General features: G+C 38.7%; 1 protein-coding gene across 3 annotated transcripts in view; it reads left to right on the top strand.

The window, feature by feature from the left end:
• Window positions 1-297: 297 nt before the first annotated feature.
• KIF27 (kinesin family member 27) overlaps window positions 298-25,238 on the top strand; it is a 147,193-nt gene continuing 122,252 nt past the window's right edge. For all 3 annotated transcript variants that reach the window (XM_006901953.1, XM_006901954.1, XM_006901952.1), the window contains exon 1: window positions 298-595. In XM_006901953.1, the coding sequence (XP_006902015.1) occupies window positions 298-595 (298 nt within the window). The remainder of the gene's footprint in view (window positions 596-25,238) is intronic.

Below are 25,238 nucleotides of genomic sequence, written 5' to 3'. Positions count from 1 at the left end.
CATATTTTCTATAATTAATGATACACTTTTTCAAGCTTGATTTACTCTATGTAACTATGTTGGAACAAAAATTATGTTGGAAAAAATATACTCTAATTTGCTTTAGGCGATGGGTAGGGACTTGGAGTTTTTTTTTTTAAAGTTAATAAGTAGCTAGTTTATTAGAATAGAGGAACCAATAATCAAAATTTGTTTTTATTTTGATATACAGGATCCAGATGTTACATAAAATGGATGTTTTCCCCACTAGATACTGAGTATTAAGTAGAAAATCTAATTAATACAATCTAAGCTGCCATGGAAGAGATACCAGTAAAAGTTGCTGTAAGAATTAGACCTCTGCTCTGCAAAGAAGTGCTTCATAATCATCAAGTGTGTGTGAGAGATATTCCGAACACCCAGCAAATTATCATTGGGAGAGATAGAGTCTTTACTTTTGATTATGTTTTTGGCAAAAGTTCCACTCAGGATGAAGTTTATAACACATGTATAAAGCCATTAGTGTTGTCACTCATTGAGGGCTATAATGCCACAGTTTTTGCCTATGGACAAACTGGATCTGGGAAGACATACACCATTGGAGGAGGCCATGTGGGTAAGATTCTCATGTTTTTTTTCGTTTGAGACATTAGAAAGAAGCTAAAATATGATAATACCTGGCATGAATATGTACACTAAATATTGATGAATGAATAGGATAATCAAATGTAAACATCATCTTTGGAAGATGATCAATAATTGTTTTAAAATACATTACATTGAACAATACAACTTATTATTTTTACTGGAGTAAAGTTAAGGGGAGATAAAACTTTCCTTTTTTTAGAGAACATTCAATTCTTTGTTATTTTAAAATAGAATTGCAGTCAGTGACATGAAACAAAATGTATGCGGATTGTTGAATAGAAAATTGATCTGCTATATAAACCTTTACCCAGTTCACAATAAAAAATTAAAAAAGACCCTAAAGAAACCATAACTGCCGCCCAAGCAGATATATGTACACCCATGTTTATTGAGTCTTTGTTCCCAATAGCAAAGAGCTGGAAACAGAATGGGTAGAGAAGCTCTGGTAGAGTCACACAATGGAATACTATTCAGCATTGAAAAACAAGGAACTCATTAATACAAAATGGGTGACCCTGGAGGACATTATGCTGTGTGAAATATATCTCAGTTACAAAAGGACAAATACTGCATGGTGCCACTGTTGTAAAACAGGACTGACATCGGGGTTGAGGAAAGACAGAGAAGGAGGGGAGGAATGATGTATAATACATTGAAACAGATGAGGAAGAGAACTGTTTAAAAGGGATATATGATTGGGTATTATTGTTATGACAGGAGTCCAGAATCAAGGCTGCACAGTGGAGTGGACTTGGGGGGAAGGATTGCCTAACAATGAGTTTTTCTTTTACTTTTCAAGGAAAAGAGTGACTTGGGGGGGGGGGTGTGGGATGGGCCGGGAGAAAAGTGCAACAATGAATGAATGGCAACCCCAAGTCTCTGTAAGCTTTCATTTAAATGAATAATAAAAAAAAAGTTAAAGAAATGAATTAACATGATCAAATTCTGCATTTAAAACTAATCTAATTTTAAATGTTAAGTGTTCTACAGTCAGGTCTTAGAGCCAAGAGAAGACATCTATTAGATAATTTTGTTGTTGTTGTTGTGTACTATTAAGTCAGATTTGACTCACAGCTGCCCCCCAGTGGATTTTCATAGGCAGTAAATCCCATGGGAGGAGATGACCCATGCTACTCCCGAGTACCAGCTGGTGGATTCAAAGCACGTGCCTTTGAGTTGACAGTGTGATTCTTTAATCAGCATGAATATTTTAAGATACAACTTCTGGCTATAATTCTAGTTGACCTTTGTGAGGAAGTTTGAAACCATCTCTCTTCATTTCTAAGTGAGGAACTCTAGTCCAGAAGAGTGAAAAAATTGTTCAGTTAGGCAGATAGTGAGAGGACTGAGATTGAAAGCCAAGTTCTCCATTGAGCTTGTTTATTGTGTCAGGATTTTCCTATTAAAAGCAAACTTTTTAATAGTGGGTGTATTTATCACTGTTGGAATCATAGCTACTATTCTCTTACCTTTTAAATGGCTCTCAGCCTTTGTTTTAATATTTTTTACATGTGCAGTATGTTGCTTTGAAGAAACATCTATTTACATGCAAAGATTAGGGCAGGGGTTTTGAAGAGTAGATGTGTACTTTGAGGAAGCCCTCTATGGATTAAAATGAAGGAGCCTTAAGTGCCTATTATACTCTTCCCACCCCCAAGTTGGGTTTTATTTTTTTAATATTTTGTTATATTTTTGGTGAAAGTATACACAGCAAAACATATTCCCATTCAACAGTTTTATACATTATGTTCAGTGTTATCAGTTACATTCATCACAATGTGCCTACTACATTCTCAATGTTTCTGCTCTAGTTGTTTTAACTCTATTAACTTAGTCTCACTGTACCCCAAACTTCTCATCTATGCTGTCCATTTGGGCTCACATAGATAAGGTTTTGAAGGCACACAATTATCAAGGGTGATATTCTTTACTTTTTGAGCTAACCAGCTAGCTTAATAGGCCACTTTGGGGACCCCAACATTCACTGTTCCACAAATTAGGAGATTGCAGGTACTAGCTCATTATAAACACAGTTAACCTAAAAGTTTTTTTACTGTAATTTGTAGGGTTTTTTAAAGGATTGCAACCCCTTTATAAACATATATATAACATTTGTCACTCTAGTGATCTGTAGCTTTGTTTTTTGATTGACAACTATTTTACTGACTTAAAAATCCAATATTTGCTTTATCATAATGTCACTGTTGTTAGGTGCCATCAGATTGTCTCTGCATCATCGCCACCCTGTGTACAGCAGACTGAAACCTTGTACTCTCCTGCACTGTCCTCATAATTTCTGCTGAACCTAAGCGCATTATTGCTGTTGCCATGTCTGTCCAACTTGTTGATGGTCTTCTGGTCCTTTGGTGATCCTTTTCCAAGTGTGAAGTCTTTCTTTAAACAAGCTTGAAATAGGTGAGCCTATTTCCAGTATGCACTTCAGTTGCACTTTTCCCGAGACAATTTGCCTGTTCTCTTGGCAGTCCATGGTATATTCAGTACTTTTTGCTGTCACCACAATTCAAAGACATCAGTTCCCAGTCTTTCTTGTTAACTGCCCATCTTTCCCATGCAGAAGAGGCAATTGAAAATATCATAACTTGGGTCAGATGCACATTATTCTTTACACTGATGTCCTTTACCTTTAGTACGTTAAAGAGGTTTTGATAGCAGATTAGCCCAATTCATTATACTTTTAATTTCTTGATTGTTGTTGTTTTGGGTGTTGATTGTGGATCCAAGTAAAATGAAATAATTGACAACTTAAATTATGTCGAAGAGGTCTGTATTTCATCCCATTCAAAAAAATGGGTGATCCAACAGAATTCAGAAATCACCAAACAGTATCTTCACTCTGCTCACAAATAAAATTTTGCTGAAGATTGTTAAAAATCAGAATGACCAAAGATATGTAAGATCAACAGGTAACTGTCAGAAGTTCAAGATGGATTCAGAAGAGGCTGTGGGACAAGGGATATTTTTGGATTGCTGATGTTAGATGGATCTTGGCTGAAAGCAGAAAAAACCAAAAAGATGTTTACTGTTTCTTACTGACTATGCAAAGGCATTTGATTGTTATGAATTAGAATGAGAAGAATGGCTTTCCAAAATACTTAACTATGCCCACTTGAAGAACCAGTGCATGAAAGAAGCAGTTAGTTGTTGGAATAGAACAAGGAAGTTCTAATGATTCAAAATCAAGAAAGGAATGTGTTAGGCTTGTATCCTGTTGTCATGTCTGTTAAGTATGCTGAACTAATATGAAAAGCTGGAAGAAGACTAATGAGCAACATGCATCATGCAGATGACACAACCTTGCTTGCTGAAATCAAAGAGCACTTGATGCACTACTAATGAAGGTCAAAGACTGTGTAAGGATTACATATCGACATCAAGAAAACAGACATCCCCACAACTGAACCAATAGATCACCTCATGTTGAATGGAGAAAATATTGAAATCTTCAATGATTTAATAGTAATAGTTGTTGTTGTTGTTGTGTGCCGTCGAGTCACTTGTGACTCATAGCGACCCTTTGTACAACAGCCCTAAAACCTGCTCTGTCCTGTACCAGTCACACTGTCTCCAGCACACCCACCCCGATTACCCCAGTCACTGAATCAAACCACCTCATAGAGGGTCTTCCCCCTCCTGTGCTGTCCCTCCACTCTCTCAAGCATGATGTCCCTCTCCAAGAACCAGTCCCTCCTTACAACATGTCTAAAGTATGTCAGGCGAAGCCTCAGAATTCTTGCCTTCAAGGAGCAGCCTGGTTTAATGCTCTCCAGATAAACCTGTTTGTTTCCTTAGCGGTCCATGGTACACTCGTACTCTTCTCCAGCACCACAGCTCAAAGGCATCAATTCTCCTTCTATCCTCCCTAGTCCTTGTCCAACTCTCTGATGCATAACAAGTGATTGCAAAGACCATGGCTTGTATCAGACGCACCTTTGTCTCCAGAGTGACACCATTGCTCTTCAGTATTTTGGAGAGGTCCCTAACAGCAGACTTTCCCATCACAATATGTCTTTTAATTTCCTGGCTACTGGTGCCAAGAGTGTTGGCTGTGAAGCCAAACAAACTAAAGCTGTGAACAATCTCAATTTCTTCACCATCCATCCTGATTCTGCCAATTGGTCCAGTGGTGAGAATCTTTGTCTTCTTGATATTAAGCCTCAATCCATATTGAAGGCTGCATTCCTTTGACCCTCTGCAGCAAGCACTTCATGTCCTCAGTTTCAGCAAGCAGGGTTGTGTCATGTGCATAATAACGCAGATTGTTGATAGATCTTCCACCAATCCCGATGCCACACTTTTCATAGAGCCCAGCCTCCTGGATAATCTGTTCTGCATACAGGTTGAAAAGGTATCGAGATAGGACACATCCCTGGCATACACCCTTCCCAATTTTGAACCATGCAGTGTTTCCATGCTCTCTTTTGACAAATGCCTCCTGGTCCAAGTATAGGTTTCATATTAGCACAATCAAGTATTCTGGGATTCCCATTCTTCTCAGAGTCAGCCACAGTTTGTTATGATCCACACGGTCAAATGCCTTTGCATAGTCAATGAAACACAGATAGACATTCCTCTGGTATTCCCTGCTTTCAGCTAAGATCCATCTAACATTAGCTACAATATCCCTAGTACCACGACCCCTTCTAAACCGAGCCTGGACTTCTGGCAGTTCTCTGCTGATGTGCCGTTTCAGTCGTTTTTGGATAATCTTCAGTAGAATCTTGCTTGCATGTGAAATCAATGATATTGTTCTATAGTTTCTACACTCTGTTGGGTCACCCTTCTTTGGAATGGGAACAAATGCAGATCTCTTTCAGTCAGTTGGTCAAGTGGTTGTTCTCCAGATTTCATTACCATTACTTTAGTAATAGTAGCAGTTATAAATGTTCTGAGTTTGGTGACTTAATTATCTTGTTTCTCTTTTTCTCTCATATTTCCGTCCAGTCAGAACTGACTCTTAACTGATCCTCCAACAGGTTTTCAGAGGCTTTAGGTTGTATGGGAAGAGATTACCCATTTTTCTTTCGGGAGCTCCTGGTACAGTTGAACTACCAGAAAGTTCAGCCTTTAGGTTAGCAGCTTACTCCCTACGATCTTGGCCACCAGAGCTCCCTGGCATAATTATAGCTATACTCTCCTCCCCTGACCCCTTTTAATTAGGAGACTGAGTATGATACATTTCTAAGGGGGAAAAATATGTAACTTTCTATTTAAACTTAAAATAACTTATTTTCCTAAAATGTTTAACTTCTCAATAATTCTTCATGCTGAAAGAATTAGACCACCACCAGTAAGAAGAGCTTTTAATTTTTAAGTTCTTATTAAAGAATGTTTATTGTAAAATGACTTGCAAGTGATGCATAAACAATCACAAACTTCCCTCATACCCAGGAAATACTAACTTAATATGTCATTCTAAAGTTCTGTAGATCTTTTTTGAGGTATACTACGAATACCTTTGTTTTGCTTTTAGTTTGTGGTTTTATACTTTTTTGGTCTTTTCGTTTAAGAATATGAAATACTAGATCCTTTTCTGGTTCAGGAGTATGATGGTTGAGTGTTCATGGTTTTGTATGACATATGCCTTCTTTAAAGCTTGCTATGTTGTCTGCACATTACCTGTCTGACATTAATAGAAATAAAGAAGAATTTGAAATACTGTTTTTTCTATTTTGCTCATAGTTTTGCCCAATTTTTTAATGTCTATGCAGTATTATCTAGTTTTACCTGTATATTCACTCATTCTAGTGTTAATCTACATTTGTTTCTGATTTTCATAATTGTATGAAATATTTATGATTTTAGTTATCTAGAGAAGATTTTTACTTGTAAAATAATTGTGATATATAGTTTTACATTCATGTGTTGGTACTTGTATTGTGGTAAATTGGGTCAAGTGGTTTGCACATTTAAAATGTAGGTGTACACTGACATATTACCCCTCAAAATCTCTTGTGTACCCATTAAAATAGCTTTGGAGTGACTTAGCAGGTAAGTGCTTCACTGCAGTTCATACTTGCTATACCTTCCATGCATCAGCCACTTCTCAGAAGAAGGTTGAGACAGTCTGTTCCTTGGAAGCCAGATGTCCTGAAGGGCTGCTGTGAGTCAGAATTGCCTCCACAGAAATAGGCTTTTAAATTACATGTACTCTAGCTCTTGGTGGGAGAAGGATGGGCAGTCTCCTCCTGTGCTATTAACTGCCTCTGAAAACCCGCCAGAGAGTCAGCTATGTGTCGGTTCCAACTCTATACAATAACTATAGCTGTTGAGCAAGAAAACTTTACACGTTTTCTCTGTGAAAGATGTCTTTCATTAATTGAAGTCTAAATTGGAAACTCTGTGATTTTGTAGCTGTTAGTACCATCTCATTGGAATTGACCCATTGCTGACCCTCCAGCTGGTTTTCAGAGGCAGTACATCACCTGGAAGGAGATTACCATCCTTCTGCCACAGAGCAGCTGGTGGATTTGCAAGACCTTCCTTTGAGTTGGCAATGCAACTCTTTACCCACCTATATATCAGCAGTGAAAACTAGGTCCGATGCTGATTGCAGAACAGACCTCAACTATTCTTGTGCAAGTTCAAATTAAAGCTAAAAAGGTAAAATTATATCCATAGGAAGAAAAATAAAATTTTGAGTCTACCCTCCCTGAATTTAAAAATCAACTCAGGAACAATTTTGAGGCCTTGAACACTAATGAACCATGACTAGATGAGCTGTGGGAAGATATCAAGAATATAATTCATGAAGAATGTGAAAGATCATTACAAAGATGGAGGAAGAAGACCAAAATGGATGTCAGAAGAGACTCTGAATATTGCACTAGAGTCTCAAGAAGCCAAAACAGAAGGAAGAAGTTAAAAAGCTGACTAGAAGATTTCAAAGGGCAGCTTGGAAAGGTAAAGCAAAGTATTATAACGAAATGTGCAAGGAGCTGGAGTCCGAAAATCAAAAGGGCCGAACTTGCTTAGTATTTCTTAAGCTGAAGAAATAAAAGAACAAATTCAAGCCATGAGTTCCAATACTTAAGGATTCTATGGCCAGAATATTGAATGATCCAGGAAGCATTAAAAGGAGATCGAAGGAGTATACAAAGTCACAATACCAAAAAGGATTGGCTGACACAGAAGAATTTAAAGAAACAACATATGATTAAGAGGCAAGGGTGATGAAGGAGGAAGTTCATTCTGCTCTGAAGGACCTGGCAAAAAATAAAGCAGAGGAATTGATGGAATACCAGTTGACATATTTCAACAAACAGTTGCTGCCCTGGATGTGCTTACCAGTTTGTGCCAAGAAATCTGGAAGACAACTGCCTGTCCTACTGACTGGAGCCCCATATTTATTCCCATTTAAAAAAAAAAAGTGACCCAGCAGAGTGTGGAAATTATCAAACAATATCACTAAAATCACTTGCAAGCAAAGTCCTGCTGAAGTTTATAAAAAAAAAAAAAACAACTGGAATAGTACATTGACAGAGAACTATCAGAAATACAAGATGAGTTTAAAAGAGGTTTTGGCACTAGAGACATTATCACCAATTTCAGATGGATCTTGGTAGAAAGCAAAGAGTACCAGAGGAATGTCTGTCTCTGTTTATTTGATGATGCAAAGGCATTTGATACTGTGGATCACAACAAATTGTGGCTAACCTTGAGGAAAATGGGAATCCTAGAACACTTAATTGCACTTAATGTGAAACTTAGACTTGGACCAGGAAGCAGTCCTCGGAACAGAGCAAGGAAACACAACATGGTTCAAAATCAGGAAAGGTGTGTATCAGGGATGCATTCTGTCTCCATACCTTTTTAGTCTGTATGCTGAACAGATCCTTCAGGAAGCTGAGTTTTATAGGAGGAGTGTGGCGTCAGGATTAGAGGAAGACTCATCAACAGACAACCTACTTTATGCAGATGACACAAGCTGGCTTGCTGAAACTGAGGAAGACCTGAAGTGCTTGCTGCAGAAGGTTAAGGACTCTAGTCTTCAATATGGATTGAAGCTTAACATCAAGAAGACAAAAGATTCTCACCACTGGGCCAACTGGCAGCAGCATGATGGATGAAGAAGAGACTGAGGTTGTTAACAGAGCATACTTGGCTCCACAGTGAACACTTTTGGTACCAGCAATCAGGAAATCAAAAGACGAATTGCACTGGGAATATCTGTTCTCAGGGACCTCTTCCAGAGTACTGAGAAGAAACAATATTATAGTAGAGACTAAGGTAGACTTGATCAAGCCCATGCTTTTAGCAGTTACTTGCCATGCATCAGAGATCTGGACAGTGACTAAGGATGACAGAAGAATTGATAGCTTTGAGTTGTGCTGGAGAAGAGTCTTGAACATACTGTGGACCACCAAGAAAACAAATAGGTCTTTCTTAGGATGAAACCAAGTTTCTCCCTGGAGGCTAGGACTTTGAAGTTCTGTCTCACATTCTTTGTACATGTGGCCAGGAGGAACTGGTCTTTGGGGAGGGACATCATGCTTGTAAGGATGGAAGGATGGTGCAGGAGAGGAAGATCCTGGATGAAAGATTGAGAGAGTAACTGTGGCAATGGGAATAGGTGTATCAGAGTCAGTGAGACTGGCTCAGGACAGGGCAGCTCAGAATAGAGCTGTTGTACATTGAATCATTATGAGTTGCTGGTGATTCAACGGCATATAACAACAACATATCTCTGTGTGTTTATGTGTGTGTGTATTAAAGCTTTATTGCAAATATTATTTGGAATTTAAGGTTTTTAAAAAATTGTGTGTGTGTGTGTGTGTGTGTGTGTGTGTGTGCGCCGTCAAATCAGATCTGACTGGTACAGGAGGAGATTGTCCCTCCTTCTCCAGCAGAGTATCTGCTGGATTCGAACCACGCATGTCTGGGATTGCAGTACAGCTTCTTGCCACTAGGCCGCCAGAGCACGCTGAAATTTAGTTTTTTAATAATTTGAATTATTGCTTGTACTAGAGAATGAACAAACTGCTTCCAGTTAGCTGTATATTCTGGATAATCTAGAATGCTTGTATTGCTATCTTTTTTCCGTATCTATTCAAGCTCTATGCTGAATAAATCATTGGAGAAGCTGGACTTTATGAAGAGGAATGTGGCATCAAGATTGGAGGAAGACTTATCAGCCTGTGTTATGCAGAAGACACAGTCTTGTTTCCTGTAAGTGAAGAGGACTCATAACACTTGCTGCAGAAGATCAAGTACTGCAGCCTTCAATATGAATTACATCTCAATATGAAGAAAACAAAAATCCCCACCATGGGGCCTATAGGCTGCATCATGACAGATAGATAAAAGATTGAAGTTATCAGCCTCCCCTCCATATTTCAAGTAGGAAGGCCCATTCCTTTGGGGATGTAGCTTTCTAATAAATCTGTCTTTTACTATTTTATCTTTTTTTTTTTTAAAAATGGATTGCAGTTACCAACAATTTCATCTTGCTTGAGTCTGTAATCAACCTTTGTAATGCAGTCAGGAAAGCAGAAAATATGTTGTATTGGGAAAATCTTCTCTTAGGAGCTCTCCAGTTTTAAAGAGTAATGATGTCAGTAGAAAGACTAAGGTGCAAAAAAAAAAATTAAAAAAAAACCCAACAAAAAAAATAACAAAAAAAAAAAAAAAAGAAAGACTAAGGTGCATCTGATTCAACCCATCACCTTTTCAAATACTTGCTAGGCATCGGACCATCTAACAGTGACTAAGGATAACAGAAGACAAATTGATTGATGCCTTTGAGGTGTGATACTGGAGAAGTGTACTGTATATCCCATGGACTGATAATAGAAGAAACAATTAAGTTTTGGAGAAAGTGCAATCAGGGCACTCCTTGGACGTATGATGAAGTTTCATCTCACATACTTTCACTGTATTATGAGGGGGCCAATACTTGGAAAGGGACATCATACTTGGAAGGATGGAGGGTCAGTGAAAGGGAGAAAGATGTTCAATAAGGCCCTCAATGGGACACAGTGACTATTAACAGTGGGGCCAAGTATTATTGAAGATGGTGTGTAGGGTATAGGATAGGGCGAGGTTCAGATCTGTTGCTATGAATTGTGGTTGACTCAGTGACGCTTAACAACAACATTGGTTAGTTTAATTCCACTGATTCCTGAGACGTTATTTTTCACCTATGCCTTCAGTACAGCTCGGACTTATTCCTTCAGTATTACTAGGTTTTGATCATATGCTGCTTCCTGAAATGTTTCTGTGTTGACCAACTCTTTGGTACAGTGACTGTATATTCCATATCTTCTTTTGATGCTTCCTGTGTTCTTTAAGATTTTATCTGTAGAATCCTTCATTATTGCAGCTTGGAGGCTTGAATTTGTTCTTCATGTCTTTCCTTTTGAGAAATGCCAAATATATTTTTCCCTTTGATTTTCCAACTCCAGTTCTTTGCAAATTCATTATAGAACTTTGCTTTGTGTTCTAAAGCTGCCTTTTGGAATCTTTTGTTCAGCACTCAGCATTCCTTCCCCTTGTTTTAAATTATTTTTGTTTCAATGCAAATTTTAGAGTCTTCTGACATCTGTTTTGATCTTTCTTCCTTGTCTTTGTAATGATCTTTTGCTTTCTTTGTGGGTAATGTCTTAGGTGTCTTTCCAGAACTCATATGGGCTTTTGGTCATTAGTGTCCAGTGTGTCAAATCTATTCTTAAGATGGTTTTGAAATTCATTTGGGATACATTCAAGGTAATATTCAGGGTTTTCTTGGACTTCTTTTCATTTTCTTTAACTTCAGTTTTAACTTGTGTACAAAAAGCTGATGGTCTGTTTTACAGTTAGCCCTTGACCTGCTTTTAACTACTGATACTGAACTTCTCCATCATCTCTTTCCACAGATGTAGTAGTCGTCAATACTATTCCTGTGTAGTCTATCAGATGAAGTCCATGTTTATAGTTTCCATTTTTAAAAAAGTATTTGCAATGAATAAATCATTCATTGTACAAAATTACATCATGTGATCTCTAGCCTCATTTCTCTCACCAAGGCCATATTGGCCTACTACCAGTTCTCTATGCAACTAGCATGATCCTTACAGGCAAGGATGATGAAACTTTGTCTCACATACTTTGGGCATATTTTCAAGAAGAACCAGAACTTGGAGAGAGACATCATGATGAAGGAGGTATTGGGTCAGAGAAAGAGAAGAAGATCCTAAACAAGATAGTTTGACAGAGTGACTACCGTAATGGACAAGTATCATGGGAATGATGCAGGGCAGGGCCAGGTTTAAATCTGTTGTTTATAGGGTGACTATGAATTGCAGTTGACTTGAAAGCACCGCACCTAACAGTAACAGTGGTCAGTTCCTGGAAGCTCTCAAAAAGGAATCTTAAAAAGAAATACGCATTTTGTAACATGCATACTTTTTGATTCCACAATTCTTTAATTTACTCTAGTACATTTAAAAAATTTTTCTACTAGTTTATTTACAAAATTCAAATACATTGTTTTCAACAACAAATTCTTTAAATTTCCCTCACTCCCCCACCTAGCAAATTGTACAACCTCCATGATTAATACCCCACCTCCCCGCACATCCTCATCCCTCTGCTTTCAACCTCTCCCACCCCTCTTGGATCCTTAAACTCATTCTACAATAATGGTTTTATACAATATTTATCCTTGTGGGACGGAGTTAGTTTATTCAGCATAATGCTTCCCAGTGCCTCCAAGTTAGGTAATAATTTAAAAAGTAATTGCATGTTACAAAATGGAAAACAAAATTTTAAATTACTATTTGAAACAATATAGTAATTTATACTTCACCAGCACTTGTTTTCTTAAATCTTCTCTCATGTTGGAAGAGTTGAAAAAATTGCTCATCTGCTAAGTAAAAAATGTTAATAGTGAGTCTAGACTTCTAAGTGTTTTAAATTTTCTATTTGCATTACTCCTTTTATTATTTTTCAAATATTTATAGTATCCAGGGTTGTACTAAAATTGAACTTCTCCATTGTCTGTTTCCACAGATGTATTTAATTTTATTCCTGTGTATTCCATTAGAGAAGTCCATGTGTATAATTGACTTTTATGCTGTTTTTACTTCTATGCTTTTTAAAATGCTGTTTTCAATCAATAAATTGTTGTTGTTGTTATGTGCCATCAAGTTGTTTATGATTCATAGTGACCCTATGTACAAGAGCCCTAAACCCCGTGCTATCATCTGCCAACCTAGCCATCTCAAATGCACTCAATTCCCACCACTCCACTCACAGAATCATCCATCTCATCCAAGGGTCTTCCTGTCCTGCACCATCTCTCCACTCTCCCAAACATGATGTCCCTCTCCAAGGACGGGTCCCTCCTTGCAACATGCCCAAAGTGTGTCAGACGAAGCTTCAGAATCCTTGACTTCAGGGAACATTCTGGCTTCACCCTCTCCAGGACAAACCTGTTTGTTCTCCTAGCAGTCCATGGTATATTCAACACTCTACTCCAGCAACACAACTCAAAGGCATTAATTCTCTTCTATCATCCCTATTCACTGTCCAGCTCTCCAATGCATAGCACATAATTGCAAAGACTGTAGCCTGGATCAGGTGCACCTTAGTTTCAAGCCTGACGTCGTTGCTCTTTAGTACTCTTGAGAGGTCCCTCGGAGCTGACTTTGCCAGTGCAATTCGTCTCCTGATTTCCTGGCTGCTGTTACCAAGAGTGTTGACTGTGAAGCCAAGCAAACTAAAACTGTTAACTATCTCAATCTCTTCACCATCCATACTGATGCTGCCAATTGGCCCAGTGGTGAGAATCTTTGTTTTCTTGATGTTGAGCTTCAACCCGTATTGAAGGCTGCAGTCCTTGACCTTCTGCAGCAAGTGCTTCAGGTCCTCCTCAGTTTTAGCAAGCAGGGTTGTGTCATCTGCATAATGCAGGTTGTTGACAATTCTTCCACCAATCCTGATACCACATTCCTCCTCATATAGCCCAGCGTCTCAGATGATCTGTTCTGCATACAGATTGAAAAGGTATGGAGACAAAATACATCCCTGACTTTGAACCACCAGTGTCTCCCTGCTCTGTTCTGACTACTGCCTCTTGGTCCAAGTATAGGTTTCACATTAGCACAATCAAATGTTCTGGGATTCCCATTCTTCTTGGAGTCAGCCATAGCTTGTGATCCACACAGTCAAAAGTCTTTGCATAGTCAATGAAGCACAGACAGACATTCTTCTGGTATTCTCTGCTTTCTGCCAAGATCCATCTTCCATTAGCTATAATATCCCTAGTACCGCAAACTCTTCTAAATCCAGCCTGCACATCCGGCAGTTCTCCGTTAACAGATTGTTCCAAACGTTTTTGGATAATTTTAGCAGAATCTTGCTTGCATGTGATATCAATGTTATTGTCTGATAATTTCCACACTCTGTTGGGTCACCTTTCTTTGGAATGGGAACAAATCTCGATCTCTTCCAGTCAGTTGGCCAGCTGGCTGTCCTCCAGATTTCCTGGTACAACTTAGTGAGCACATCCAGGGCAGCGTCTGTTTGTTGAAATAAATCAGTTGGTATGCAGTCAACTCCTGGAGCCTTGTTTTTTGCCAATTCTTTCAGAGCAACTTGAATTTCCTCTTTCATCACCATAGGTTCTTGCTCATATTTTATTTCATGAAATTCCTCTGTGTCAATTCCTTCTGATGCCAAAATAAATAAATAAATCACAAAAACCTACAGTTTCCTATAGTGGCCACAAGATGACGATCCTACATATTAAATTCTTTACATGGTACAGTCTATTAGAGGACGGAGTAGGATTATAGATTAGAAAATCCCATAGGGTTTTCAAGCCTCTAAACATTTATGGAATTCCTACATCTTTATATTACAGAATGGCAGATTAAAATTCCAGCTGTTTAGTTAGCTAATGAATTCTTCAACGAGTGCAGTGAAAGTCATCTGAAATTAAAAGACTCAGATTATCAGGGTATTTGTAAAATTAGAGGACTGATTTCTCCCCAACATAAAATTGTTGCTGTTGTTGTGTACCATCAAGTTGGAACCACCCCAGGTTCGCAGAGGCTGTAAACCTGTGGGAAGAGATTGCTTTTCTTTCTTCCTCAGAGCTACTGGTAGATATGCACTGTTGCACATTTGTTCCACATTTTCCTCCCTGCCCTCCTTCCCCCTAGATAGCTTTTTTCTTTGGGGAAAAAGTTCATTGTTATACAGTCCCCCACCCCTACCTACACCACTTTGCTATGCAGCTCTTATTCTGCACTCTTGTCATGCCAATAATACCTAATAATATATTCCTTTTATACAGTTCTCTCCCACCTCTGTTTCAGTGCCGGGTGCATTGTTTATTCCCTCTTTTCTTAATTTCCTCCCAGCCTCTATGTCAATCCTGTTTTATAACAGAGTGGCACTATGCCATATTTGTCTTTTTGTGACTGAGATATTTCACTCAGGATAATATCCTCCAGGGTCATGCATTTTGTATAACAATTCATGAGTTTCTTGTTTTCAGTGCAACATAGTATTCCATGATGTGAATATACCAGAGCTTCTCTGTCCATTACTTTGTTGATGAGCACTTGGGTTGTTTCCAACTTGGCTACTGTGAACAAAGACACAATAAACATTGGTGTGCATATATCTGCTTGGGTGGCAGTTCTGGTTTCTTTAGGGTATATTCCCAGTAGTGGAATTGCTGGGTCAAATGATATTTCTGTTTGCAACTTCTTGAGGAAGTGCCATACTGCCCTCCATAGTGGTTGCACCATTTCACATTCCCACCAACAGTGAATAAGGGTTCCAGTTTCTCCATAACCTCGCCAGCATTTTTTGATTGCTGTTCTGCTAAATTTTGCTATTCTTACTGGGGTGAGATGATATCTCATAGCTATTTTGATTTGCATCTCTCTTAGAGCTAGAGATTTTGAACATTTCTTCATGTGTTTGCCATCTGAATGTCTTTGGTGAAGCATCTGTTCATATCCTATGCCCATTTTACAACTGGGTGGTTTATCTTGTTGTGGTGGACTCCTTTTTTATATACAAGGGCACACATTGTTGTTATGTGCCATTGAGCCCTGAGTGCCTTGTTCTGAGCTAACCTCACCATCTTCCACATACCTACCCCCATTGCACAGTCACTGTGTTAATAGAAAGGCTCATTCTTGATACTAATGTTCAAGGCTGTCTTCTTAGTGTAGAAGATGTATGCTTAAGCAGCAACAGAGGAGGGAGTGCTAAGGCACTGTCCCCTCATTGCACAGTTGTGGCATTTCTCTACTTCCCTTCTTCCAGTCACCTCAGGAGGATGGCTTGCTTTCCTATACCTTTCTCTTCTTTTCTATTCTCAAATTAACTGCCCTATTTCACTCTACCAAGAAATTCCAGATCAGATATTGCTGGCTAACTGCGGATAAATAGGATAAAAGAATCTTTTTTCTTTTTAAAAACCTCCTGTTGTTGTTAAGTGCCATTGAGTACAACTCATAGAAGATGGAAAGAATATACTGAGTCACTGTATTGAAAGGAATTGGCAGACACTGAAGAATTTAATGAAACAACATATAAGCAAGCGCCTATGGTGATGAAGGAAGAAGTTCAGACTGCTTTGAAGGAAATAACAAAAAATAAGGACCCAGGAATAGATGGCATAACAGTTGACATATTTCAGCTAATAGATGCTGCCCTGGACGTGCTCACCAAGTTGTGTCAAGAAATCTGGAGAACAACCACTTGGCCAACTGACTGGAAGAGATCTGTATTTGTTCCCATTCCAAAGAAGGGTGACCCAGCAGAGTATGGAAACTATAGGAAAATATCATTGATTTCACATGCAAGCAGGATTCTACTGAAGATTATTAAAAAAATAAAAAAAACACAACACACACACACAAAAAAAAAAAACCCCAAAAGACCCCCACACGATTTGGGATACAAATAGTATGTAATAAAACATTTGCTGAGTCAACATATTTTCCATATATGGTTTAATGACCTTGTGTTCTTCATGCCATTTCCACAGTTTCTTGTTGCCCTTAACTTAGGGTTCCATAAGTAATAGTTTTTCCTCTTCCCCACATTTCCACCTCTGGTTCCCACTAGTAAATTTTGATTGCTGTGCATTTGCCTGTTCCAGGTGTCTTAGTTATCTGGAGCCGTTGTACCAAATTCCTCAAGTGGCTGGCTGTAATAAGCACATATTTGTTGTTGCGTACTATAGAGTTGGAACTGACCCGCAGCAGATCCTCTGGTAGGTTTTTAGAGGCAGTTAATCACAGGGGAGAAGATTGCCCATCCTTTTCTCATGGAGTTGTTGGTGGCCTTGAACTATGTGCTTTCAGGATTGTATCAAAGCTTCTTGCTGCTATGCCACCATGGCTCACTCTAACAATTGAGGATATTAGAAGTTTAACTTTATAGTGCTGCTCTAGAGGAAGGCTTTCTTCCTCTTCTGGATCTTGCACAAAGTCCTTATCTCCTTTCAGCATCTATGAGCCGATGTTCCTTGGAGATCTTTGTGTCATGGTTTTCCCCTCTATTGAAGAAGTTACCAGCCCACGGGCCTGGATCCTTTTATCTCAGCTAAGTTAAAACATTCATCCTTAAGAAGGTTAAACCGGACTGCTCCTTGGAGGCAAGGATTCAGGGGCTTCATCTGACATACTTTGGACATGTTGTAAGGAGGGACCAGTCCTTGGGGAGGGACATCATGCTTGGGAGGGTGGAGGGACAGCTCAGGAGGGGAAGACCTTCTATGAGGTGGATTGATTCAGTAACTGGGGTAATCGGGATGGGTGTGTCAGAGGCAGTGCGATTGGCACAGGATAGAGTATGGTTTAGGGCTGTTGTATATAGGGTCGCTATGAGTCGCAAGCGACTCGACTGCACATACCAACAAGTCAAAAGGTACTGCAGGTCACAGTCTTAAGAAAGCTCCTTTTAAATTGGATCTGGTGTGTGATAGTGTTTAATTTGTGCCGTAGGTGCCTAGTATGAGACCCACTGTGGCATCAGCACAGACAAAGGACAAAGCAGAGGTTTTTATAATCTCTGTTGTTAAGGGCCGTCAAGTCGTAGACAACTCAGTAGCAACCCTATGAACAAAAGACCTGAACAATTGTATGACTTTCATCATTTCTCCATGTTCTTAGAGTAATGTCTTTTGGTCCAGTGGCTGCATATTACTTAGACCAGCCTCTCTTCCAGCCTTAGGGCTATCCCTTTCCTGGTTCTAGTGGCTTCTTGTCTTGCAGCCAGTTCTCTTCTTTCTTCTATTATCTGTTGGCACATGCTGCTGCTATAAATGACCTTGTGATATGAGGCTGGGGTTTAGAAAAGGAGGGGTGATTTATCCTTCCAGACTTTACGCCCAAGGGAAAGCTTACATTCCTGTCTATTAGGTTATGGAGCTAGAGAAAAAGAAGTTAACAGGGCAGCTTTCTCATTAACTGCTTCAGGCATGACACCAGGGGAGGCGTGGATACCTTGAAAAGAGAAAATTAATTTGGAGAGTAATTTTGGGAGATGGCTTGGTATATGTTTTTGTAGCAGAAGCATTGTCTGGACTGTTTGGTAGTTTACTGTGCTTTCAACTATAATTTTTATGGATTTTATTGCTGGTGGAATAACACAGGGGAGGAAAAGGAGGATTGGTAAGTATTACTGTTCCTATTAGGGTTTTGAATCCTCCTAAAATATCCTAGAAGGTTTTTTGGGTCCCATCCTTTCTGGGTTTGGACTGATAAATGGACAACTTTTGTAATGTTTGAAGCTTTAACTTTTGCTTTGGAAAAAATTTATTTACTCCTTCCTGGCCAATATTGGTGAAGCAAAGCCTCTGTTTACATTAAGGACTGACATACCCATAATGACTGTCAGAAACTCCTAGACTTTTTACTTTATAATAATTTTTTTCTCATTAACCTACTTTTTGAGTAAGGATCTGTAGCAGGACTTTTTTACATGAGTTTGCTAAATAATGGACTGTGCTGTCTTTCTATTGTAACAGAAAGGCTGATAACATGTGGAGGGGATGCTGTGGAAAAAAAGGTGTTGGCTAATAGTATAGAATTGTGGTGAGGGCAGTTACGCAGATGTTTGAGTTAGGTTAAGCTTAGTGGAGGAGATGGGCTCAAATAACTACTTAGCTGATGAGGGTTTTGGCTCCTGGAGTGAATGTGATTCTGTTGCTGTGGATTTAGTGAGGGAGCTCTTGAACTCTTATTGTGGTTGGAGCACTGAGGATGAGTGTAAGGTCCAGTCTACTTTGATTGTAGCTTTTTTTGAGGGTTGGGTTGGCAGATGACCCTTCTATACCTGCAAGACAGATAGGTTAAGAAGGATTAAGTTGGGTTAAGAAGATGAGATATTAGAAAAGAGAGGCATGGCTTTATTTGCAGTATCATGGATAGATGATTGTGCTTGGATTGTTGTTAGTGTTAGGTACTATTGAGTCAAGTCCAGATCTGAACCCTGCTCTATCCTGTGCCATCCTCACACTTCCTGACACATTAGAGCCTTTTACTGTAGTCACTGTGTCAATCCACCCGGTGGAGGGTCTTCCTCTTGTCCACCAACCCTCTACCTTTCCGAGCATCATGCCCCTCTCCATGCCCCTCCTAGCCACATGCCTAAAGTATGTGAGGCAAAACCTCATCATCCTTGCCTCCAAAGAGCATTCTGGCGTCATCCTCTCCAAGAATATCTATTTGTTCTTTTGGCAGTCCATGGGATGTTCAATGCCCTTCTCCGACATCATAATTCAAAGGCATCAAATATTTTTTGTCATCCCTATTCATTGTCCTGCTCTCAGATGAATAGCAAGTGGTCAGAAAAACCATGGCCTGAATCAAATGTACTTTAGTCCTCAAACAAACATCATTACCCCTCTATAGTTTGGGGAGGCCTGTAATAGCAGACTTTCCCAACACAATACATCTCCTGATTTCATGACTGCTGGTACCAGGGGTTTTAATTGTGGATCCAAGTAACATGAAGTCGTTGACTGTGCGACAGGCTTGTATTCTCTTTCCATAACTATTCCATGGATATGCTGAGCAAATTATTTGAGAAGCTGTACTCTGTGAAGAGGAATGTGGCATCAGGATCAGAGGGACACTCATCAATACCTGCATTATGCAGATGACACAACTTTGTTGGCTGAAAGTAAGGAGGACTTGAAGCACTTGTTGCAGAAGATCAAGGAATGCAGACTTCAATATAGACTGCATCTCAATGTCAAGAAAACAAAGACTCTTACCACTGGACTGGTAGGCAACATCACGGTGGATGGAGAAGTGACTGAAACTACTTGGATTAGGGAAGGGAGATAATTACCAAGGGTTCAGAGTCAGGCAAAGAAGGAAATGCTAAGGTGAAGTTGAGGCTATCCATGATTTAAAAAGGGCTATAGAAGGAGAGGGCTTTTAGTGAGGTGGAACCCCATGAGTGTAAGAGAAATTTTTTTATTGTTCATGATAGGTGGGTTTTTTTACTTAGCTGATGAGTTACACCTTAATAACAGAGTTGACCTTTTGTACTTTTCCTGAGGGAGCCTGAAGTGAGGGATTATATGTGTAATGGGAGTTTGCACTTTATTTTTTTTAAATTTTTTATTAATTTTTTAGTGCAACATATATATTTTTTACAGCATATTCTTTCTATTTAATTTTCCCCCCATTTATTGTTGCACATTTTCCTCCCTGCACACCCCTCCCCCAAGTTCATTTTTCTCTTTGAAGAGAAAAAATTTCTTTCATTGTTACACAATCTCCCCCAGTCCACAGCCCACAATAATATGCATTTCTTTTTCTGTAATCTTGTCATGAAAATAATACCTAATCCTACATTCCTTTTAAACAGTTCTCTCATCTGTTTCAATGCAGTATACATTATTTAGCCCCTCTTTTCTTAGGTTCCCCCCAACCCCGATGACAGTCCCATGTTACAACAGTGGCCCTATGCAATATTTGTCCTTTTGTGACTGAGATATTTCACTCAGCATAATGTCCTCCACGGTCACCCATTTTGTATAATATTTCATGAGTTCTTTGTTTTTCAATGCCCCATAGTATTCCATTGTGTGACTATACCACAGCTTCTCTATTGATTTGTTTGTTTATGGGCACTTGGATTGTTTCCAACTCTTTGCTATTGTGAACAAAGCTGCGATAAACATGAGAGTGCATATATCTGCTTGGATGTCAGGTATGGTCTCTTTGGGGTATATTCCCAGTAGTGGAATTGTTGGGTGAAATGGTATATCTGTTTGCAACTTTTTGAGAAAGTGCCATAACTGCCTTCCACATTGGTTGCACCATTTTACACTCCTACCAGCAGTGAATAGGGTTCCAGTTTCTCCACAACCTCGCCAGCATTTGTTGTTTGCTTTTATGTTAAATATTGCTATTCTTACTGGGGTGAGATGGTATCTCATGGTTATTTTGATTTGTATCTCTCTTAGAGCTAGGGATTTTGGACATTTCTTCAGGTGTTTATTCACCATCTGAATGTCTTCTTTGATGAAGCATCTGTTCATATTCTGTGCCCATTTTACATTTGGGTTGTTTACCTTTATCTTGTTGTGGCGGGGAGTTTGCACTTTCTGAAGCTGTTTGAACTGCTTTTACACACTGAGAGACTGTATAGACAAAAACTAAGAGATAGTGGAGTGGTTTATGAGGCGGCATGTGAGTGAATTCTACTTGCCAATCTTCTCCTGATACTTGGTGCTGGGCCTGGTGCAGGAGAGAGCTGTGGAGTGACACTGGCAGGAAGAGCAGGACCGAGTGACTTTTAGAACACAGCTGGAAAGGTTTGGGCAAATGAAAATAGAATAAAGAAGTTATAAGAGAGATTTGTAGACTTTGGAGGATGGAGGTTATATGGGAGTAAAGACAAGGAAACGAGGACAAGGACAGAAATTGGCCTTGCAGGGTCACAGAGGTACTTGATTGGCTGCTTGATCTGCTAAGGCATTTTTAGCTGATATGGCATTTTTTGTGCTTGATAGCTCCTGCAGTGAATGATGGCTACATTTTGCAGGAGCTTGGCACCTTAAAGGAGTTTGTTAATCAGAGAGACAGATAAATGTGAGGGCACATTTAGTCATGAAATGCATAACTAGAGTCTCAATATATGTCCAAGGCTAGGTGAAGGCTGAGTTCAGCATTTTGGGAGCTAGTACCTAAGTGAAGCAGGTTGGCTTCAATCGTGTGAAAAGGTGATATCATTGCATAGGCAGTATATTGATGCTGTGATGTAGGAAGGAGCGGCTCTCAACCTACCAGCTGAAGAAGACATATGGGAGTTGGTTGATTAGGTTCAGGAAGGGTATTAGGAAGGTTTGAACGGTGTCTACACAGAAATGTGCAGAATTTTGAGAGGTTTTATTGATGTTTTCAGGTAAGAGTGTGGTAGAGTTTAGGTGAGAGCTGGTTAATAAGGTGATTTGGGGCGTTTCTAGGAACAGAGAGTAAGTTGGAGAAGGTGTGGGGCAGAGATAAGGCTCAGCACACAGTGGTGAGCTAACATCTTTGATGTTATGGGTTGAATAAACTGGTAGGCTGGCATGGAAGGAAAGTTTTAGATTTTAAAAGGTGAGGACAGCAGCTGCTGCTAATGCTCAGAGGCAAGTAGGCTATTTGAGAACAGTGGTTTTGAGTTGTTTAAAGAGGTAAGGGATTACATGAAGGGTGGGCCCTTTGCTCATAGCTGTAGAGAGAAAGCCTTAGTAGGGTTTCAAAGAGTAAGGATAGGGTCTGAGATGAAAGCTTGTTGGAGTAGATGGAAAGGTTGGGTAATAGGGTATGCAGGGTTTAACGGCTGATGAAAAGGCCTTAAGCCACTTGATATAGTGGTTTGGTGAATATAGTGAAGGAAGGAACTCAGAGTTTATTTTGCTAGTCTTATGAAAGAATTTGTTGGGTTTTTTTTTTTTTTTTTTAATACAGCAGAACACTTAATTCCATAATTTTCCAATCTACACCCCAAAGTCACTTATAATGGTGATTGTTTTGGCCATTTCCACTGATTGGCAGGAGGTTCTTCGACTAAAAGCTCTCACTGTATAATTTTTCTTGCCAAACATAATTCATTTTTAGCCTGAAAGATTACTTCTTCTGTTATCTGTTGGCACATGCTGCTGATATATAAATGGCCTTGTGATTTGAGACTGGGGTTTAAGAAAGAAGGGGTGATTTATCCCTTCAGGCTTTCAGGCACATTAAGGAATTTATGGTAATTCTATGTTTAACTTTCTGAGCAGCTGCCAAGCAGCTTTCCACAGAACCGTTTTACACTGTTGCCAGAATGGTTGAGGATTTCTATTTCTCCACATCCTCACCAGTACCTGGGTTTTTTTTTAAAGCAATATCTGGTTTATTTTTAGTTTTTGCTATGAAAATTGCTTTAATGACAGCAAGAAAACCAGTATTAAAAATTATTAGTGCAATTAAATAGAAGTTCATTAAACACATGAATAAAGATCTTTGCATGTAATGAAGTAAATGCAATATCTAGCAAATATCTCTAATTATGCAGAGAGGGAGCATTTTAATATGCTGATCTTGTTTAATCCATGAGTCTTGGCATATTTGCTATCAGAAATTTAGATCACTGGTTAATATGGTCAAATCTTCATTAGTATGGCTTATCATTGGATGATAATTTAATCTTTGTACTTTGAGTCCAGTTTGTTAAGAACAATTTGAATTCAAAATTTTCCTAAAACATTTGTTACTATGTTCGATTTAAATGGAAGCATAATTGCCTGCTTGTTTTTGGGGTGTTTTTAAGGAGACACTTCAGTCATTGAGCTACTTTTGTTTTGAGATGTGTGTATCATCATGAATTATACTAATACTGTAAATATCTGTCTTTAAAACACTTTGCCTTCTTGATAAAGAATGGTTAGAGGATCAAGTTCTGCATTTTTATGCAAATAACATTCATGCTGTTTTCTTTCTTCGGTCAACTGTGCAACTGTCTTACTGTGCAAGAAGCTAGATGTGTTTAACTTAATTTCATCATTTTCATACATTATAAGTGCAGGCACATTATTTGCAAAAAAAAAATTTTAGTAATTCTGCTTTCTACTTTTCTAAGTCATGGAATCTAGTTGTTTTACAGGGCTTGTTTTACAATTTGGTAAGTGTAATGGATGCCTTATGGGTTAGCAGTCTTGGGTGGTATAAAGGGCTAATGCACTCAGCTACTAACTAAAATGTTGGAGGCAAGAAAACCCTGACAATCTATATCCAAAACTGCAACCATTACATAACCTGTGGTGCCCAGTTCTGCTCTGACATACAGAGAGCCATTGCTGGTTGGAATTGACTCAGTGACAGCTAGGGTGGGGTACTTCCTTTTACCCATGAAAATAAACAGATTTGTCCTTTTTAGTTTTGCTTTGAATCATACTTATTCATGTATTGATATACCTTACCATGTACAAGGCAAGCATCAAGTCAACTTTACCACAGCCTTTCTTTGTACTTCTAGCTTATACTGATATAACTTTCTCCAGGCCGCATCCTTTTTAGTCTTTAACATCTTCGTAGATACCACACAACTGTCATGGTTCTTTTTTTCCCTGTTGAGTCAATTGTTCCTTATAACTTAAGGTAGCATTCCAGTCATCATACACCAAAGAGATCATTTGAGATGAAGCCCATTTGTTATTCTTGCATAGTCTGTTCACAAATCAGTACCTAATCATATTATTGTGAAAGTATTATCAAGTATTATCATAGTTTAGGGTTTTTATTTATTCATTGTTGCACATTTTTTCCCTTCTTTTCCTCTCCTTCCCCCAGCTCGCCTCACAGTGCACCCCTTGTTCCAGATTGTTCTTATACATATAATGCAAAATCATATATTCCTTTTAGATAGTTCTTCCCCTCATCTATTATAATTCATTGTTCTTTATCTATCCACTCTTTCCTCATTCCCTGTCTGTCCTATTATGTGTGTGTGTGTGTGTGTGTGTGTGTGTGTGTGACTAAAATATATATTATGTTTTAGGTTTACCATGTATTTCTAGTTAAAAAAATCATTTCTAGATTTATCTTGAAATGCAACATTGAGAATGACACGATAATATTCATATGCATACAAGGAAGTCCAGTGAAAACCACTATCATTCAAATATATGACTGACAACTAGGGCCAAAGAGGAGGAAATAGATTTTACCAACTCTTTTTTCCCCCACTTTTAAATTTCATTTTCTTTTTATTTTATTGAGATTTTAATGAAATTTTAAAAGAGAACTTGGATTTCTATTAATTGTTGCACATTTTCCTCCCTGCCCTCCATCCATTTCTACCAACTTTTGCAGTCAGAGATCTATTGAACATGCAGTCATGATGCATTAATAATAATGGGTGATTGGACTGCAAAAGCTGGAAACAAAGAAGATGGATTAGTAGTTGGAAAACATGGACTTTGGAGACAGAAATGAAGCTAGAGATAGATTTATAGAATTTTGTTCAAGCAATGATTTATTAATAGCAAATACTTTTTTTTGCAAATACTTTTTTTTAAATTTAGGTTGTTTATTTTTCATTTCAATGAACATCTACAGAGATTTTGGGATTCCATTCATTCATTGTTGCACCCTTCTCCC

Source organism: Elephantulus edwardii, unplaced genomic scaffold (assembly GCF_000299155.1).
Source record: "Elephantulus edwardii isolate Elephantulus edwardi_28Jun2011 unplaced genomic scaffold, EleEdw1.0 scaffold00353, whole genome shotgun sequence".
NCBI lineage: Eukaryota > Metazoa > Chordata > Mammalia > Macroscelidea > Macroscelididae > Elephantulus > Elephantulus edwardii.
Note: the sequence above shows the minus strand (reverse complement) of the source record. Positions and strands in the feature narration are given on the sequence as shown.